General features: G+C 31.5%; 1 protein-coding gene across 1 annotated transcript in view; it reads left to right on the top strand.

Moving 5' to 3' along the window:
- The window catches only part of LOC118198514 (acetylcholine receptor subunit beta-like 1), a 258360-nt gene extending 238904 nt beyond the window's left edge, over nucleotides 1-19456 (top strand). Inside the window, exon 6 of the mRNA XM_085815633.1 lies at nucleotides 8637-19456. Coding sequence (XP_085671759.1) covers nucleotides 8637-8807 — 171 coding nt within the window. The 3' untranslated portion in view covers nucleotides 8808-19456. The remainder of the gene's footprint in view (nucleotides 1-8636) is intronic.
- The last annotated feature ends 1909 nt before the right edge of the window (nucleotides 19457-21365 follow it).

The following is a 21365-nucleotide window of genomic DNA, read 5'->3' as shown; positions in this document are numbered from 1 at the left end:
TTTACTCCCGAGTGGGCATTTCGTCTCAGCTTCGTTTTTGTTTTGATGTTTTATTTTCTCTCATTCCTTTCTATCTATCTGTTACCGTTCGTTTTCTTCACACTGACCAAGCAAAATAATTTCATCACTCGCTTTTCGAAGTTATACAGAAACTTCAATGAGTATTGTGATAAAGAAAATATTCCGTTTGTGTATGTTGTAATTTCCCATTTTGGTAGGTACTTATAGGCTTCCTTTATTTATTTCTGAGAAATAATACTGTGTCGTTTCTACTTCATTGCTTAAAATACTGCATTTTTTATTATAATGGCAGAAAAACAAGATATAGCATTTAGTTTTTATTCCTTTTATTGCATATGCAGAAATAATTTATTGTTATTTTCTGACAGTCTAGGTATATTTATTTGTTTTAAAAAGTTTTTTCCTATATTTAATTATAGTTCATATTATTTTCAGTAGTCTTTTTTGTGCATATGTAAATTTCTTAATTTATACCTAATCACAGAAATAAAATAAAATAAAAATATATAAATATGTAATAAATTCAGTTTTTTTTAATACATTTAACAATATTTATAATTTGGGTTAAATTTACCTTCTGTTTATCAGGCTGCTAAAATAGTTTCCTTTTATTACAACGGTCGAATTTTTTTCCATGAAAAACCATACCAACTCTGTTGTCGACTTTGCCATTATGTGAAAGTTAAAAGAATTCTTCGCACTTAGGTTTCCTATAACTTACATACCCTCCACACCCGAAAACAAAAATCCCGTGCGCACTGAGTACAAAATGTTACCCGAAATATGAGTTACATTTTGTACTCAGTGCGAAAAATAATAAATAACAACTAGAAAATGTTTCTCTTGTATAAAATTACTAAATTCTCAATTCAGTTTCTAAATTTTGTCAATATATTTTCTTAAACGTATCATCCCAAATTATAAAGTAGTTATTATAATAATCTTCTCACAATAGCTGGGTAGTTTAAAGTACTGAATATTGGTAGGTTGCAGTGTTTAAACGCAAGCGAATGTGAAGTATGCATGAATGGGAAGTCTCCACGTAGTCATTTTTTCTCTTAGGTAAATAATCTTAGTTTCCTTTACCATAGTCAGTAATCTAATAATCATCTCACTTTCCTACAATTTGAGATTCATAACTCTAAATCCTTCTTTTATCAGATAGATGAATAAGTTATGTATCATCTTAAAAACTACTGAATTTTTGCAACGACGATTTTAGTTGTCTGTGGAAGAAAACTTATATTTTAAAAATTTCATGAGCTTTAAACTCTTTTTGCACCGAAGGTTATAACAGTTAAACACAAACTGTAGTACTTTTTTAATATTATTTACATTTTCAATCGTGAGGTAAACATATTGTTTTTTAGATATCATAACCTATTATCATTAATCATAAATTTTAAATAACCATTTTATTTTTAATAAAAATCACTCTGTTACTGGCTGTTCTAGTTAAAATATTTAAATATATCTATAAAATGTTTTTCCTTCACTTGTGTGAAAACACGCTGAAATATAAAGTTATGTTGTTGAAGTTATGAAGATACTCACAAACTTTTACTTATCACGTAATCTTTTTTATTTAAAAAAAAGATTGGGGGCATACTGAAGTAAGGTGTAAATAATAAATGGAAAATTAAAACTCATTGATAGAACTCCTATATTATTAGTTAAGAAAATCTGGTATAAAAAGTATCTGATAAAAAACAAGAATTTAAAATTTTTTATGAGATTGTAGATATTTTATTGGTTATAAATAAGTTCCATAATTTGTTTATTATGAAAACGTTTTAAAGTAATATTAGTATAACAAATGGCTGAAAATCACGGCAGTTTGAAATTAGACAAAATTCAGTTTCACACTCACATTTTTATTAAACAGCGTGGCACCGGCTTCAATAAATACGTATAGCTACAACTAAATTTTGATTAATTTTAAAAAGTCTCATTTTCTATTTTTTATTAAATTTGTATAGATGCTAGCGGCTGCCTAAAAATTTGATGTCAGAACTCTAATTTATTTTGTTGGTATTCTTAATACGTAAGCTGTGACTAAAAATATTTTTCATTCCCAAAATGTAATAAATCTACAGATATTTGAATACGATAGAAAAAAAAGTGAAAACGGAAATTCTGCCATTTTAAAAAATTCCTGTCGCAGAAATATTATTTTCTTAAAATAGAGATACTATATTAAAGGTTTTTCCTTAAAGAAGCATTTTTAGCCCTCACCATAATTATTTAAAATATATTTAAAAAAAACTATAAGAAATTTTCACCTTTACTGGTTTTTTACTTCCTTGTACGAAGTAAAAAGGAAGTATTGTAATCGCGAAAAGTTTCAGGCAGCATGTTTCAACGAAAATATCCATTTTTTCCGCTATGGAATGCAATTTAACGATGTTTTTGCGTGATATCTGTACGTAAAGACAGAATAAAATACTCTTTTCCTTCAAAAAAAGTATAAAACTGCTTTAAAATTAATTCTGAAGAGAATTTTTCGTGGCGTCTGTACGAACGTATGTACGTATGAATGTATCTCGCATAACTCAAAAACGAGTTGCCTCAGAACGTTGAAATTTTGTATATAGGACTGCTAGTTGAAATTTTGTATCTATAACGTGTAGATGTGCACCTCGTATTTTGGTTGCAATCGGCCGCACCAAACGTATATAAATATATTTATATATATATCCACTCTGTTACCGGCTCAGTAATCTCAGTTTCTTTACTCTTATATGTTTGTAATTTGTAATTTTTTTTTGCTTTAAAAATGATTGAATTGTGTTCTTAACTTCCGGTTAAGGTTTTTATCCCTTTAGTAAATCTGTGTGCAGTATTTTTAGAATTATCAACAATTTTAAAGTTGTTTAAGTGGCGCTAAGCCTAACAATGTTTTTGATGGCGGCCATTGTTTGTTTACATTTGAGACAGCAGAATAGTGGATTTGTTGCCAATCTAGAAAAACTTAGCTTTGCAAAAACAAAGATAACGCCTTCATTTATTATTGCGAATTAAATTATGCTCAATCTTTTCTGGAATTTTTTCGAGGAAATAAGTGTTTAAGATTTAGTTCGTAATTTTTAATACAGATATTTTGACTATGCATTTTTGCCTTGTCGCGAAGGGAGAACTGAATTAATTGAATGAGAAGTACTCAATCATCTGTGAAAAACTGTTTCTTTTTTGTTTTGTTTGCTTACTTTCTTTTATACATTGTTGTAGCTTTATTATAGTATTTGAACAGAACATGTGGTAACGATTAGATAATTCTTTAAATGACATAAAGTTTGTGCATTCTGAGTTATAATATGAACGAAATATTATACTGTTAAGTGTAAGTAAACTGTAACTCATTTGCTTGCGGAATAAACAACAATATGGTGTTCTTAAGCAGTGTTTGGTATCTTCATCATCATTATTAGCCGCAGAACTCACTAAGCACCGTTGCCATTCGATGTTGGTAAGTACTTCTTTATGATGATTCAGAGACTGAAAACTTAAGTTCTCTTGTTTGAGAGCATTCTATTTCGATAACTGTAAATTTCAGGGCAGGTCACATAAATATTCTATTCATTTTATTGTCCAGAAGTAATTGACTTTTCAGTTGTAAATTCTCGATTTAAGTGTAATTTAATAGGTTAGGATATTTAAGTATTATAAGTCACAGGAGTGCCTAAAGTTTAGGATACCTTCGTGGAGAACTTTCTAAGCTTAGCTAATTCACATTTTTGCGTTTGGGAAAAATTACGAAATGTAATCATGCAGCCAATCCGTTTGCCTGGGTTCGAATACGAGACGATATACCAGTAATCAGTGGTCCGAACTACTCGGCTTCTGGTGGACCGCTTTCTTAGAAAACTTTTCGAATGCCTTAGAACTGTAAATGAAAATGATAGTAAATAAAATTCGGACAGAAGCAATCGATATTGTCAAGATAAGAATTTCAATGGAAATTTGAAAAAGAAATAAAATCTTTTGCTCCATACATTTCTGTGCAGTTTACTTGTATTCAGAAATGTTGCATTTGCGTTCGAAAAAATGATAATAACTTGGGCATAATAATATATTAATAATAACATTAATAATATATTAAATAACATTAATAATATATTGGGCATAACTTGACAATTTTCTTGGCAGCAATCAAACTTGCAATAGCGTTGCCAAAACGAGCTTTATTCAGTTCTTATGGAAAAATTAATCGTCTGTTCTTTGAAGATGTACATAGATTCTATCAGCCAATAGTGGACTTCTTAAGATTATGATTTTGAACAATTTTATCTTGAACAATGACTTAACAACGAAAGTTACGAAATTGGACTTCCATTGCTAACTTAAGTGATTGGTTGTGTCTGTATACACTTACTTAAATAACAACACAATAGTTCCTTTTTGTCGTACAAATTTTATAGAGTATATTATATATTATAATGAAACTGTATTTTCCAATGAAATATTTGAAATTCCAGGTTAGGCCCAGTTCGATTTTATAGTTCTGTTGCTTTTCTGCAGAGGATTTCGGAATGACTTTAATAAGAAATATAATAAACTCGAAATATAGGACTATTTAAAACAAATTAACCTTAACCGCTTTTAAATAAAACATTTTATCTTTGAAAAAAACATACTTGAAAGCATGCGAAATTCTTGGGGATGAAGAAAATCTTTTTTTGTACAATATTATATGCAATAGCAATCAAATATTTTATTGTAGATGTATTAAGAATTTCATTATCATTTATTTATTTACTCTTTTATTAAGGATTTTAGTATATTATAATATAATAAAATAAGCCTTCAATAAAATGTGCTTAAAACTATTGTAGCAACTCGTTCATGGTGATAAGGAAACGAGACATAGAGAAAACTTCTGTAGCATTTAACCCAGTAAAATACTTCTAAACCAGTATGAATGATATAAAACAAAAAGTGAATTTTTTAATTTTCCCATTTCCTTAATATGACTTTGCAGTTTATTTCCCTAGTTATCTGTCTATAAAACACATCATAATTCGTCTTGTTGTTTTAAATCTCAGGTGATTCGCCGGAATAAATAGCTTAATAACCTGTGCATCTTAAAATTTCGTCTTCTCATGCAAATTATGCCAAATACATGAAACAAAGCATTTAAATACGTATTATAATTTGAAAAATTGTTTTTATTATGCTACACCCCATTTCGATACCCTAATTATGGTTAATGATATTTGCACATTTGTCCACTCCGTATCAAACATTTTGTATAACCAAAGGTAGCTGAAAGCTCCACAAAGGTTTCGTGATATATCTAGTAATTTTACTACTTGGAAAATGCAACATAATTAAAAAATTTTTAAAGAAATTTTAGCACTTACATGGAGTCTTTTAACACAGCACCTCTAATATGAAACCATGAATTCGAAAATATTTTATTGAAGAACTAATATTATCAAACAATAGACATTAGGCATCTGTAAAATGTCTCGAGAAACTTTTGAATGCCAGGATTATCTTATCTATTTGTTTTTAGTCTTTTTTGAACAAGTTATTTAATATTTAGAACCGTTTTAAGCAATTTTGTTTTCGACAAGAGCATTTTGAAAGAGATTTAAAATAGAATAAATTCGGTAGAAATATGAAAATGTTTTTTTAGCAGATGATTTTGCAAATAAATTTAACAAATACGTGTATCCGAAAAAAAAAAAAAAAAAACAGATGTGAGCCGCTACATTTTTTCGAGTGATGACGTCAGAAATGATTCTAAGATTTAAAAGTAAGAGTGCTTTGAGATCCTATTTATCTCTACTGGTGTTTCTTTAGTTGAGGAGAAACTTCCTGCATAGCAACATTCTTGTAATCAAAATATCACTAAGTTTAGGATATATGCAGAATTATTCACAGAACTGCAAATGCCATTACGGTAGTATGCAGTAGGGCAGCGGTTCTCAAGCTTTTGACTAACAGGTACAATCTAAACAAAAACTGAAAACCTTTAGTACCACCACTGCATTTTACAATGATTATTTTTAAGTTTCTGAATAGAAATATTAAATAACAATAATAATCTGAAAGCTTTCAGATTTTACATTAGGTCCGAAGCGATGCTTTTTTAACCTTTTGTGTGTTACCTTTATTTATTAAAAATCATGTTCGTCGCCCTTAAACCATAAGATTCAATTCAACAGCAATATCGCGAAATAATTTTAAAATGAGCGTATCTTTAGAATTTCCGATACACAGTCTCGCGTGCTGAAGATAAAAATCTTGTTTTTTTCTGTACAGTTTCGTTGAATAATGATAAAACAATATCTTTAGCTGCTGGTAATAACATGTTTTCTTCAATAGTGTGAGCCTGCCCGGTCTTAGTAAGTCTTAGGCTTAGGTAACTAGCTTCCAAAGCTTTTTCTTTTGAAGTAACAAAACATTTCATTACTTGTCTACTATTTTTGAACTCCTATAATTTCTTCTTAAAATAGTCTTCAAATTTATCCTTTAAACTGACATGCATAGGTTCAAGACATCTTTTAATCCTTTCCGGCACGCTACCTTTTAAAGTTGGAATTTTGATAAAAACAGCAGGCACTCTAATTAGACATAAAGGAGTACACAAGTAAAATTTTGTGAAGATAGCACTTATCGTTTAAATCTGTGGGTGTGCCCGAAGTGGGCACACTGATTGAATAGAGCTTCGTAAAGAATGCTGAAACGAACATTGTTGTCAATGAACTGACCGATGAGATGCGGATAAACAAGAAAAACAGACTCTCAGTTGCTCTAGATTATCGGTGAGCCCGGTCGGGGCACACCTAGGGTTCGACGTTTGATTTTAGGCAATATTTCAAGGTGAAAATTTAAAACTAATATACAATAAGGAGATTAGCATACAGCCAAAAAAATAACATAGAAATTTCTTTTCAATCAATTCCTTTTAACCCTAAAAATAATCTGAAAGATTTCTTTGAAAAATGAGGGTCTTAAAAAACTAAACGTGGCTAAAATATATGGACTGGTTTGTGTTGACCTGCCATCTACTATAAATAAAGAATGTTCAGAGTAACCTATAGTAAGTTATAAATCCTTTTTTATTCAATTTTGCTGAGGGTACAGAAGGAAATTTTACGTGTGTCCAGACCGACACACTGTGCCGCAAAGGGTTAAGAGACAATGGTTTCATACTTTGATTGAATAACATTTCACCGCAAACAACACATTGAGGTTCAGGGTCCATTTCATCTCCATTCCAAGTAAATCCAAATAATAAATACTTTTCATTATATTTTCTAGAAACATTTTACTTTTCTTTTAATATTGTCAGTGCTAGTAGATTGGCCTGGATCCATCACCTGTGAATCGTCACTTTTCCCTTAGTCAATCTTAGCCATTTTTCCATTTTGAAAATCTAGGTTTGTTTTATTATTTTTTCATAAATATTTAAATGCACAGTATATTACGAATTCTTCAAAAAGAGATGATGATATTCTCAAATCGCGTAGAAAAGTAGGGAATACAAAGCAACAAGAAAACAAAATACCTGCTGTTAGAGACGTAAAAATTAATTCTCATTAAAAATGGAGCAATATGTCGCGGAAATGGCGAAATATAAAGTGCTGACATTGCTAATAAATCGATAAACTCTAACAGAATCAATGAGATACAATTATCTTTTTTATAGGGACCTAATTTTTCTCTATTAAATACAGCAATCCATTTCTATCACGCCTTTTAAAACATCATTTAGGGTAAATTTGTATGTCTACAGCTAAAAGAATATTTGTGAAATGTACAACATGTAAGAACCACGAAAACTGCCATGCAGACAGATCTTTCGCCTCTTGCTGAAGTCTATAAGCGACTATTGACCTTGAATAAAAATCAGATCGCATAAAGTTACGTGTGGAGAAAAGCCTTAAATAGGATGTCGGGGTCGAAATTTTTAAATTTAATAAAAAAGCGTTAAAAATACTTTGATTCTTTGCGTACCACCTACTCTCTTGCGTACTACCGGTTGAGAACTCCTATAGTAGGGCATTATTCTGCAGCAAAATCCGATCTTCCCTTCCCGATGGCTCCGCGTAAATAGTTAGTTGTTCAGGCGTTTACATAATAATCACGGTCCATTTTTTACCCACAGGTTTGTGTTTTGACATTCCTTACCGCAGTGGATATCATTTCATACGCGTTTTTATCGATAACTTGCGTATTAACATCTTAAGTGTCACTATCATTAAAATCTTGAATTTTAGCTAACTGTTTCATTACCGTATGCAGATTGTAGCATTTTAAATGTTTCGTTATGGTTCCTCCCCAGTTTAATAAAAAATTCGATAACTTATTTTTTTTTACAGTCATAGTGATATCTGTGTCATCACCATCCTTCTTTCTCTTAAATCTTTCTCTTTCCCAGTTTAAGATCTGTCATTAGTAAGAGCTCTAAAATTTTACTTTTATTCACCGTAAAACGGAGTAGTTATCACGTTAGTACAATAGCTATTATTTTTTACATTTTTGTACTCTTCAAACTTATGATTTAAAATGTTTTGTATGTTTTCTAATATAATAAAACTATGAGTGCAATAGTAAACAGGTTATTTCATTTTAATAGTAATATGATTTTTTATATTGTTTTTCAGATACGTGAGGACTGGAAGTACGTTGCCATGGTAATTGACCGACTCCAGCTTTACATCTTTTTCGCCGTAACTACTGCCGGTACCATAGGAATATTACTAGATGCTCCTCACATATTCCAGTATGTTGACCAGGACAAGATTATAGAAATTCATAAAGGAAAAGCTACTTGAAAGTGCACGATTACCATTGTTATCAATCATTGCTGAAAGATTTCGAAAGATGTTCAAATCAAACATTGCAGTTGTACTGTATACAATTATACTCGCAAATAATAGCTTTCGGAAGAACTTGAAAGTTATTTTTTTTAATACGAGGACAGTGTTGTTTTAGGATGGCATGGTCAAAAGCCGTAATTGACCGTAAGCCATAAAAGATAGACGGGTATTCAAGAACAATATAATATGAGCATATATACGACTATATATACAAGAAAATATTCTTAGCAGAAAACAAAGGTAAATGCTTGTGTTCGCCTCCAATTGTTAAAATCTTTTGCAAGTTAACTATGGTACTAAAAGCATATTTGGTTCTTAATAAAAGTTATTTTCTGTGGTAGGTTTTAAACATTTTAGCTGACGCCATATAGTGGCAAGTTCAGAGAACTGTCAAAATTCAACAGGATGCTTTGATAGAACTATTATACCCAAAAGGAAAGCTCAGCTACCAATGTTACTGTCCCCGATAGCTTTATGCAAGGAAAAAGAGACATATATGTAAATATGTGCACATGGTTAAGCTTGTAGATACAGCAGAAAATCCCTTCCCATGATTTTATTAATTAAATACTATTTGTAACTAGAATCATTGGATTTTTAAAACATAAACATTGAAAGTATGTGTGTATGCGTGAGCTTTATATATACATAAATATGAATACGTTATATGTGTATACACACACATATATATATATATATGCATGTGTATATATGTATATGTATATATACATAATATGTGTATGTGTCACGGTTAAATGTTTTTGTTTTTGTGCGCTTTTGAAATGCTCTGACGTCTAATTTAAGCAGCTTACCGAAAAATGCATGAATAGCATTTGAGCATGCGCATCAGCTGTTATAATATTTCATCATGCTTTGCGCTTGCAAACCGCAGTCAAGCCATAGACTGGATATATACATATATATATGCGTAAATATATTCAATATGTTTTAAGACACTAGGAGAACATTTTCATCAAAGTGTGGCAACACTTAGATCAATAGGGAAGTTCTTCAAATAAATAACTGCGTAATGAGCTTTTGAAACTCGTATCTATCAAAATAACAATATGACTTAACAAAAAATGCTATATATTCATATATTAGACCCTTTTTTAAAATAAAACGATGCTAGATTTAGTCTTCTTTACATTAGTAAGAGCATGTTCTTAGATTAATACTTTTTTTTTTTTTTGGCTGCATTTCCTAAAAATTTACTTGACGATTCATATTAAAAGCTTATAATTTTTTATTAATGTAATATACATAATTATTAATTCCACTTTGAGAAAATATAATTTCAACTGGATTTATATAATCGTTAATGATGGCACATCTAAAATTCTTGTTTAAAACTTTATTCCTTAATACTTGTTTTGTAGTTTCTATTTCTACGTTTGATCTTAAATTTAAAAGAATTCAATGTTTCAACATTATGCAAATAGTTTTAGGAGAAAATAGATTTTTCTTAAAATATATGTTTATTGATTTTGAATTTGTTATTTATAATTTCAGTAATAAAATTTCTCAAAAGTCGAATTGAGTTAGTCTAATAGCCCTGGTATTTTAACCATAATTTATAAGTATTCTCAACATATTCGTGTATGTATAAATTACTATTTAAAAAGTTTTTCTTCAGTGCAAAAAATTAAGATAATTTCTTTACGTTCATAAAACTGAAATAAATTCCCTTAAATTAACAAACTTAAAGGTTCTTTTTAATAGACGTAAGTTTTGCACAAACTGTAGTTTATTTTTTTCATAACCAATTATTTAACGTTTCCTGTCTCTACATATATATATAAACGTTCCTTTTATGATCATGGCGCATACAGCCCCAGATGCAAGTTAAAAATTATTTTTTCCAATTTTATCACTGATTTTTTATAATAATTTAATTATACTGTTAATGCCTGTTGTTTATTTTATTTTCTGGTGTTACTTTAAACTTTTCTTTAAATTATCGATGCTTGAGACTCTTTAATATATTACCAAATGAAAAAAATAATGATTTATATATCTGAATTACGAATTTTTTTGTACTTAGATTACTAAATTATAAGTAAACATGAATTTCATAATTACTGCTGAAAGCTAACTCGACGTACCGATATCAGTTGTATGAGAAGAGCAGTTGATAATCATTATTTAACAACGAATATAACAACTGGTACTCATTATTATCAGTTACCATTTGCAATTGACATCGATTGTTAAAAGTATTCCGTTCACGTAAAGTGCAATTCAGAGTACTACATATAAGCATCAATAAGAATGTTTCATTACTTTCAGTATTATATTAAAAGAAGTAAATAGAGTAAAGCTTTTATGGAATTAAAAATGTCTTATTCATTTGAATTTTAAAATTCCATAAGCATAACGTAAAAACAGCTTGAAGGTTTGATTGTTTCTTTCTTTTTTCTTTCCCTGACGCTCCAAAATCAAAATGAATAGATGGTTTATTATTATATAAATTTTAGGGAAATGCAGTGTAATCTGAAATCATTCCTTTACTTCGAAGAAACGAAATCATACGTAAAACTTCTGTAAAATGAACTGTAGATGGTAAGCATTTTTCAGAATATTATTGTTCTATCAGTAGACATGCCTAAAGTAATTATCATTTATGCCTACATTTTGTTCCTGGTATACGCATGAATATAGCATTATTGTTCCTGAACTCCAGGAGAAATGACAGAGATTTTGAAACTTTAATTTAGATCTAACATTTTTTGAAAACTTTGTACATAAGATTCCGGCCGGCGTTTTCGATTCAAATTTAACGACAATAAGGCTAAGTATTGGCTTTTGACACAGTGAAATATGTGATGAACTAATATTACAAAAAGTATTGTCCTTCACCTTTTCGAAAGAGATTTAGAAAACAGAAAACTAAACATTTTATACACTTAAAACAAACACCTGTTTGAAGAGAACGCTGAATTATTTCATAAGTTGTGCATGCAGTTGACTTAGCAATATCTTATACTTCCTTGCAAATCCTTAGCCAGTTGTGATTTGGATGTAGCGATAGAACGTTTGGTGAAAAGAATTCGTCAGTTTGGTTTTTGATTATTTCAGATACTTTTAAGCAGATATATATTACTAAATTTCACTATTTTGTTTTGATGGATTCTTTAAATGATGTGTTTAATGTTTCAAAATTAATTAATGGTGTGGCAAATAATTTATTAAGTGTTTTGTATAATGCATGAAGCTTTTGAGAATGCAAATTTGAATATAAACATGGTAAATTATGCCACAAAATGCCCAAGTCTGTAACGCAGCTTTTCTCAACTAAGGGTCTATAGAACACAAAGACTTTGTCAATCTATCGTGATTGCAAGGGAGAGCATGACTGCGAAAAAATTGTACTCCGCCTATCGATGGAATGGTAGAATATATTTCAGTCCAGATATGACAAATGTGACCATGAAATAAATGAACCAGTATGCAGTCTTTAATACGTCTTTACATAAACATTTTAAAATGCATAAAAGCAAAGAGACATATTAATATAATGAAGCTAAGTTATGTTTCAGTGAAATTTGTAATCTCAGTTAGCTTATCGAAGTAAGTTTCAGTTTTATATACAGTCAAAAGTCGTTAATTCGGACACCCATAATTCGGAATGATCTATAATCCGGACCTCAAAACTAAAAACTTTCTGCGCATGCGCCGCGTTGACACATGCGCATAGGCGTTTAAGCGTGCGCGTAAGACCTTTTACGACTGCACATATGAGTGTGCACAAGTGCAGAATACGTTTTCGCGTGCGCGTTTTATGTATAATGGACGTATAAGCTAAAATTATCTAATTATCTATTTCAGTTAATGTTGATGATTGCGTTGTTCCTTAATTTTTGAATTGGATCCGGCTTATTATTTTTTGCAGACTGTAAGAGCAATTTCATAAAAGTAAGCTTAAACTTTCGATTATATCAAATAGAATTTCCGATATATATTTGTTAATATGTAAAGGATCTAAAGCGAAAGTATGTTTTGAAATTCGAAATCTGTTTATCAATTTCACGCTGCTCGGCGGGGGGAACGCGCCGGCGGGCACGTAATGAATTGGAAGTTGATCTGTCAACACTATCCTTATCTTCAGCGCAGATGTTTTTATTTTATTTGGCTTATAATTCCTTACCAAATGTAGTATTTCATCTCGATATGCTCCGTCTTTGATATGATTTAAAACAAGTTCCTCGTCATTATAATTCGCTTCCGATAGCGAAGAAAAGTGACAGAGGTTATTGAAAACGAAAAAATTTCGATTGACAAATTAGTCGGTGTTCTTGACACAGCAATTATAGGACTTGAACAGCGGAACTTTGTAACTGAACAAGAAATTATGTCTGTTTAATAGAATTAAAGAGAAAGTATTATCACATGAAACGAAGAAAAACTTAAACAACTTACATTGAAAGAAATGTTTATTTAAGTAAACAAATAAATATTAAGCTTTTTCTTTTTGCAAATTTTGATACCCTTTAGATCATAACTGTTCTTTATTTCATAAATTACGGTTTCATATTTTTAATTTTAGAATTTCTGCATGCCATCTTACGAGATTTAAACTGATGATCTATAATCCGGAAAAATCGATAATCCGGAATCGCCGAAGTCCCGACGAGTCCGGAATAACGACTTTTGACTGTATATAAAATTAATTATTATTTATTCTTCTGCCTTTTATTAATTCTGAGGAAAGGGAAAATTTAGGATTATATTATTGGCATAGTGAAATATGAAGATGGAAATTAAATATAACTGTCTGAAAACCTTTCACTTGCTTTGCTGGTGCATTATAGCATCGGGTAAATTTTTTAAAGGAAAGAGGCTTACATTTATACTAGTAGGCTCGTATTTACGCTGCAAAGCTACAAAGCGAAGCAATCCAACAATAGGTCGCAAAAATTTGCAAGCGAGGCACAAGAATCCAGTTCTAAGGTAGTGGCAAAAATGAGCCAGTCTGCAGAAGCATGTCTTCAGAACGTATTTGCTTTCAAAACGTATTCCGTGCAATCAGTGGATCAGGAAAGTAGATCTCAGGTATCCTACAGAGAGTGATTATCACCTAGGCACACAAAACCTGAATACCCTAGGTTTTAGTTAAGCCTCATATCATCATATACCACTTATTTCTTGACACGGAAAAAGGGAAAGCGAATAGTTGCGGTTCTGAAAACACTCTCCCCAAGACTCCAAATTTCTTAATTGAGCCCTGGCAGCTACAAAATTAGCTTTTCCATACATTTACATAATTTTGCGACTGGTCCTTGTATGTACATACACAAATGTTTAGACATTTTAAATTAATTTATAATTTATTAAAGTTGCTCAATATACTGCGAATTTAATTAAAAAATCAAAAATAATAATTAAATAAAGTAGTATCAATCAAGTAATCAAGCTATAAAATATTTAATTACTAATAAAGGAACCATCAGAAACTCAAACTTGCGAGTTTAAAAAAAAAACGAAGTTCCTTTGTTTTTTTTTAAACTTAGTAGAAACTTTTCCGCTGCTGTTAAGAGAGTTTACAATTATTATTAGAGAATCAAATTTGAAGTTTAACAAATCATTCCATGTTCCCCAAATCCTACTTGTAATAATTTTTATGCAGCGATTGCTTGAGAGCTTAAATGTTTTGAAAGGTTTATCCAGATATAAGAGTTGAGAAAGGCTGCTCTATTGTCTCTTTTCTCGAATTTAATGTTGAAAACTGTATATCTGTTTAGCAAACTGAGAGAAAGAGGTTGCCATTTTTATATAAATGTTGATGATTAACTTTTTGTATCTCTTGCGAAGATCTTTATAATGAATTAATAGCATGAGAATTTTTAAACAAATACTATTTAAAATACAGCGTATATACGTAGTATGTTATTCATAAATGTTTGGAAACTCACTGAATTAAACAATTATTTCATATTTATGTTAAAAATGAAAGAAGTTTTATAATATTATAACCATATCAATTGGAAAAGATTAACAATATTTTTGTCATTTGTATTATGTTATGAAATTAAACCGGTCTCTTTATTGGCTATTACTGAATGGCTAGGAATTTCAGTAGCTGGTTTATATATTATGAAACGAAAATGGCAATCTCTAGATTTTATATGGATTTTTATATCATTCTGAAATTTTGAGAGTTCCTACCACTGCGTTTTTGTATATTTAGTACACTAATTGATATACATACATACTGGAAAAACATTTAATCAATATACACAGATAAAATATTGCGAATAATTTTATTAATGTTTATATGAGACTAGTTTTGTCATATTAACCCTTTCCGGCCCGCTACCTTTTAAAGTTGAAGTTTTGATAAAAAGTAAAAGGTAGGCAGGCTAATTAGGCCTAGAGGGGTACACAAGTAAAATTTTGTGAAGAATTTATCATTTTAATTCTGTGGGTGTGCCCAAAGTAGGGCACACTGATTGAATAGAGCTTCGAAAAGAGTGCTGAAACGAGCATTGTTGTCAATGAACTGACCTATGAGATGCGGAGAAACAACGAATACAGACTCTTAGTCGTCCTAGAATATCAGTGAGCCCGGTTGGGGCACACCTAGGGTTCGCCGTTTGATTTTAGGCAATATTTCAAGGTAAAAATTTAAAACTTATATAGAATAAGGATATTAGCACACAGCTAAAAAATAACATAGAAATTTCTTTTCAAACAATTTCTTTTATACCCTAAAACAATCTAGAAGATTTCTTTGAAAAATGAGGATTTTAAAAAACTAAACATGGCTAACATATATGGACTGGTTTGTGTTGTGCTGCCATCTACTTTAAATAAAGAAGGTTCAGAGTAACCTATAAATCCTTTTTCATTCAATTTTTCTGTGTGTACAGAAGGTAACTTTGAGGTGTGTCCAGACCGGCACAGTCTGCCGCAAAGGGTTAAAAAAGCATGTTCATTTTGAGCACATATTACTCCAAATTCTTTGATTAAAAATAATAAAGATCTTTGTGTGTCTATTTATAATAATCGTATATCTGACCGCAAAAAATAATTTCTTCTAAGTTGGTTGACTACTTGAACCTTTAAATGAAGCCATATATTAAATTTATGAAACTTAACACTATGGTCAGCTTTAACTGTCAGAGGAAAGAAAAGGTAACAGCATGCAAAATAATTCCGAAAATTAAAATCAAAACTGATCACGAATAAATTATTTTCTGATCTGATTTTATTCTACGTAAACTACAATCTCTTTCGTGGAAGCCGCACATTTTTCATACAAAAGCAGATGAAAATCAGGGGGGCAGCCTATACACGCGAATGATTAGAAAGAGTTCATAAAACATGAGGTAAGACTGCATCCTGTTGACAACATAGTAGAGCTTATTTAACAATTTATTATAAAATCCATTGATGTTATGAACGTTGCAGAGAACTGGACGAGTTTAGTTGTAGTTGCAGATTTTGATAACATGATGTGGGATACCGGTACTCCAGACGGCAGCCTGACTCCGATACCAAAGAGCCCGGGTTCGAATCCCGGAGAAGACATACATTTGAAATTGTATGTCCCTTCATAGGAGGTAACGGTAGCCGCCTAATAATATCCCCCACAATAAAATGGCCACCATTTCTGGCTCTAGTAATGGCCAGTGCCGTTATAGGCAAGTGCTTGCCATTGGGAAGAAAATACTGGCACTCGTGATAGTGTTACTAGTAGTCAGGCAACTTTTCCAGTGGTGCTGACAGTGAGAGTGAATAACAGGTGCTAAACACGGAAACATGTCCCTTTTGATCGATAAGATAAATTTTGTTTCAGTGTTCGATAACTCGTTTCTCGTATTCTCGTTTTAGCTGCTTTCATACTTTCAATAAGATTAGAACATAGATTTAAGTTTCACAAACTAAAAGATACCCATATTTCAAATTATGAAACGAAGACACATTTACGTACTGGGAGGCTGGAAGGAATCAAATCAGAAGGAATATATTATTCTCTCAAAAAATCACGACTCTCAATTAAAATATATTATCTTGCGGAGTAATTAAAATTTTAGTGTATTATGTGCACGTAAGTCTAGTAAGACGAAGAATATTCTCATTTACTTAATGTTATGTTTTATTTCTGTTTTCACTTTGAATTTCAATGAAAATTCTTCATATATTAAAATTGCCTAGTAAGTATAGAATAATAAAATTCTATTAATATTTTCTTATATTATTTTGGGCTCTACGCTCGCTTGAATCTGATAACCAGATCTCTGTATACTTTATTTCATGATTAATAATTCCTAATTGTAAGTACGAAGTAGACAGGAAGCAGGAGTTCTAGATCAAAAGAGGCATAGAGCAGGAATGCGCAGAACTCACTAGAGAGAAAATGCATACTCAGTAGTTTGTTAATTGTTAATTTTGGGTAGTTCATGATATGTTTTGAAATTTTAATGGTTTTGAAAAGCGGAAAACATTCTGTTACAGAAAGGTAGCATTTTCAAGCTCATTTTTTGTTATCATCACTACTTTTTGTTGCATTATTCACTATAAAATTATATTAGTTATGCTGCTCTTATCGCTTGCAGGTACACAACATAAATATCTGTATAAATTAATTTAAAATCAGAGGAATATGGTAAAACGCTCATGAAATTCTGCATTAAACCTGTTCCATTCTCAACCAGCTAAGCGTTGGATTACTTTAATTTGGAAATTATAGAAGTCAATTTAAATGTAACTCAAAATAAACTAATAAACATTATATACGAAGGAAGGTCTATACATTCATTAAACCTAAACACCTATCTTAATTAAAGATTAAATTAAAATCCACAGTTTAGCAATAATGTAAAAACAAACTGGGGGGAATTGTGAAACGCATTTGATGCTAATAAAAGAGTAAAAAAAGGTTTTGGTTTTTCTTTTTAACTTGGCTTTCTCACTGCTATATAAAAAAATTAAGGCAAACGACAACTGAAAGAGGCGAAAAGTAAATTTGCAAAAGTAAATTACATACTATGCTTATTTAGTATTATATATTTTCGACCGTTCTGTTTGTTTATGTTAAATTTCCAATCCGTTGTATTTACAAGCAGAAGATGTTAGTAAATTAAATTTCTTGGAGATAAGAAGATTCAAAACTTTATTCTCCACTGAAATTAAATTGTGCTTTGAAATAAAGTATTTTTTTATCTTATTTCCATTATTCAAAAATGCATTCCATGTAAAAAGAAAGAAAAGAAGAAAAACAAGTTAATCTGTATTATTACAAAAAAGAAGAACTGTGAGTTTGCCGCAAAGCACAGAAACAGATAAATTCAGAACTACGAAATTTAGAACGTATACTGTCTAGACAATGAAAGCACTTCAAAGTGATTTATTTCAAAATAAGATTCAAACTTAATTTATTTAATATTGTAACAATCTTTCGCACATTGCTTTGTTTAATGAACAAACTAGTCCATTATTTGTAGTTCTGAATATTCAATTTACACCTGCCATAAAATTTTGAAAATTTTTGCAAATTATAAAATAAAAGTACGACAACTATTGATCTACTAGGCGATTTTCTAGATTTCAAAAAGCTCGCTGTACGCGAGGCATGGTCCAGTAAAATAAATGAAATAAGGAGATCAAATGCATCTAGTAGAGATGTTTTAAGAATTTAGTTCAGTTTATTGCGGAAATGAGTAAAGGTCGGGCTGCCACCAATATGGTTCTCAAGGCTTTTGTCAACGACAGGCGCATTTGAATCCTTGCCACGATGAATGTCGTGAGCTTGTGCCGGCTATGATCAGAAGAGTGAGATTGGCAATAACAACTTTTCCGTTTATTAACAACAACAGTACATTTATGTAACGTGATGCAAAATGTTTAAAAAAAAAACTTCAGAACAATCAGGAAAATAATTTCGAAAAACCTGAGACTCTTAAGATACATCTCAAACGAAGTTTATGTAGCAATAATGCGTATCTTAGTATAAAAGACGCACGATAAATTTACTTAGGAAAATAATTAAGTAACAACTTAATTTATTACTTCGAACTGAATTTTGTGACTTCTCTTTCCTTGTGATTTCATAATTCAAAACAATTAAAACTTGTTCATATGAATTCAAAATACATAAAAAATGTAGGCCAAGTTTTTTATGTATTTTGAATTCATATGATTGTAAGCATATAATTTTTTAAATAACTTTTAGTTATACATAAAGTTTACAGACTTAGCAAAACTTATAAACAGTAGTTTTGTTGCTAAATAAAAGTTATTAACTGAAGAAAGGAAGTGACATTAAACAGAATATAGTATTCAATACGAAGCTTAACGCAGTGGAGGAATTTTGCTTAATTTTCAGAAGTCATTCGAAGGACTATGCATCCGTAAGATTCGTTATTGTTAGATTATATATATTTATATATTTACGAAAAACAGGAAAGTCTTTTCGAATACCTGTCCTGTATGAATCATTTTGCTTTTAAAATATGCTGAATTCGAAATGACTTTTATTTTATTGAACAATTATTTTAGGTGTACTCAAAATAATAATAAATATGTTTGACCGCTAGTTTGAAGCTGTTGTTGATATACGAAAAATGTAGGGCTATGCTTTATATTAAACAGTTTGTTTTCAATGTTTTGTACTGTCTGTTTTCATGCGTTTTGTTTCATAAATTATTCGTCCCCTTTGTATTAATACTTAAATTATCAAACAAACTTTTCATTTTTTTCCCTTAAAGTTGGGCTTGTTAAAAAAAAAATTCATCTATATAAACTGCTGGCCATTAAACGTGCAACACTATAAAGGAAAGCAAATACAAAAAGAGATATATACTGTACGTAAACACAAAAGGATTAAATTTGTAAACAGTTTTGGGGTTTACAAGGTGCGAAATCATTAGAAATAGCTACCACCGCTGTTAGCTGAAACGGCGCTTACCCCGTTAGGCATGGAGTTAAACTGGCCTTCGATGACAGAAACGGGCAACTCATTCCATTCTTCTTCAAGTCTATGCCACACTTCATCAACCGTATTAGCTGGAGAGGAATGACTGGCCAGTCTCTCAGCAACCCATGTCTACATGTTTTCTATGACTGACAGATCTGGAGAGCGTGCAGATCAGGGCAGCAGTCGAATACCCTGTGTATCGAAGAAGGTCAGAAGACGACGTGCAACATGTGGTCTTGCATTATCTTGTTGAAAGATGGCGTTTGTCAGGCTTCGAAGCTAGGGCTCAACCACAGGACGTAAGACGTCAGAAATGAACCCATCTGTGTTCAAATTATCGTCGATCCGAACTAGAGATGTGCGTGTCATGTACACAATGGCTACCCAAACCATCACACGCGGTGCAGCGTCCCTATGCCGATATCAAATGCAAGTAGGCGACGTGCAGTCTCTTGGAGCCTCCAGACACGTCTACGGCCATCAGAATACTGCAGGCAGAAACGGGACTCGTCTGAAAATACATTATGCCACGCCTTATCCAGCTTTCTCGCTCGCTGCACCAGTCACCGTCTCTCTCTATCGTGCATTGTCATGGGAAGCCGAAGTGATGGTCGGTGTGCTGATAGTTCACGCTGCTGAAAACGTCGACGCACCGTCCTAGCGGACACTGGGCGTGCTGCAAACATGCCCATTTCCTGACTAAAGGCCCACTATGTGGTTGTATGGTTTTGCAGGGCTGACCTCACAATATGTCTGTCCTCTCCGAGGTTAGTAAGAGAAAAGCTTTGAGATCCTGCATGCCTTTCAGTATGACCCTGAGCAACCCATTGATTCCATATTCGCATGGCGGTGGTTAGATATCGAGCAGTGCGACATGTAGTATTGTACAGACATTAGGCTATTTTTTGGAAGCAGAAGAGATGGAAAATATTCAACGCCTTCTCCGGGAATCGAACCGCGGAACTCTGGAATACGCGCCCAGCCTGCATACCACCACACCACGAAGGCATGCCAAGAAGGCGGGAGAAATACCTTATAATATAACGGAACGATAAGCAACGATCCTACCTCTATCGAATTCCGACACTTTGCTGGTAAGCATTTCTTCATATTATTCGAGGCATAACACGATATTCTGAGAAAACTCCGACCTTACAAAGCGCTTTCCGAATGAAAAATCCACTACACAACTTTTCTTTTATAGTGCTCCAGATGTCATTCTCTCTCCTGCATCGTTTGAATGCGCTGACATACTAATCATTTGCATATCCTAACCTCTTCTTCCTTTCATGTTATTTTTTGACGTTCGTCAGATCATTCCTTCCTGGTGTTGCAATTTTAATGGGCAGCAGTGTATTTTAAAAAATTAACTGTGTAGCTAATTTGTTATCAATATTTTTAGTATTACTACTAAATGTTTCTCACCAGAAAACGTATAAAATCAGGTATGCGACTATCGGAACTCCAGTCGCGTATCTTACATTGCTATTTTGAAGTGCTGCTAGTTATATCAAGACAGCATGCGCGAAGGAATCCGGTAAATCCTTATACTTTTATCCACTTAAAAAGCAAGAATCAAGAGACCTAGTAGACTA

Source organism: Stegodyphus dumicola, chromosome 4 (assembly GCF_044657685.1).
Source record: "Stegodyphus dumicola isolate Sdum_Otavi_A_Nest chromosome 4, ASM4465768v1".
Classification (NCBI taxonomy): Eukaryota; Metazoa; Arthropoda; class Arachnida; order Araneae; family Eresidae; genus Stegodyphus; species Stegodyphus dumicola.
Note: the sequence above shows the minus strand (reverse complement) of the source record. Positions and strands in the feature narration are given on the sequence as shown.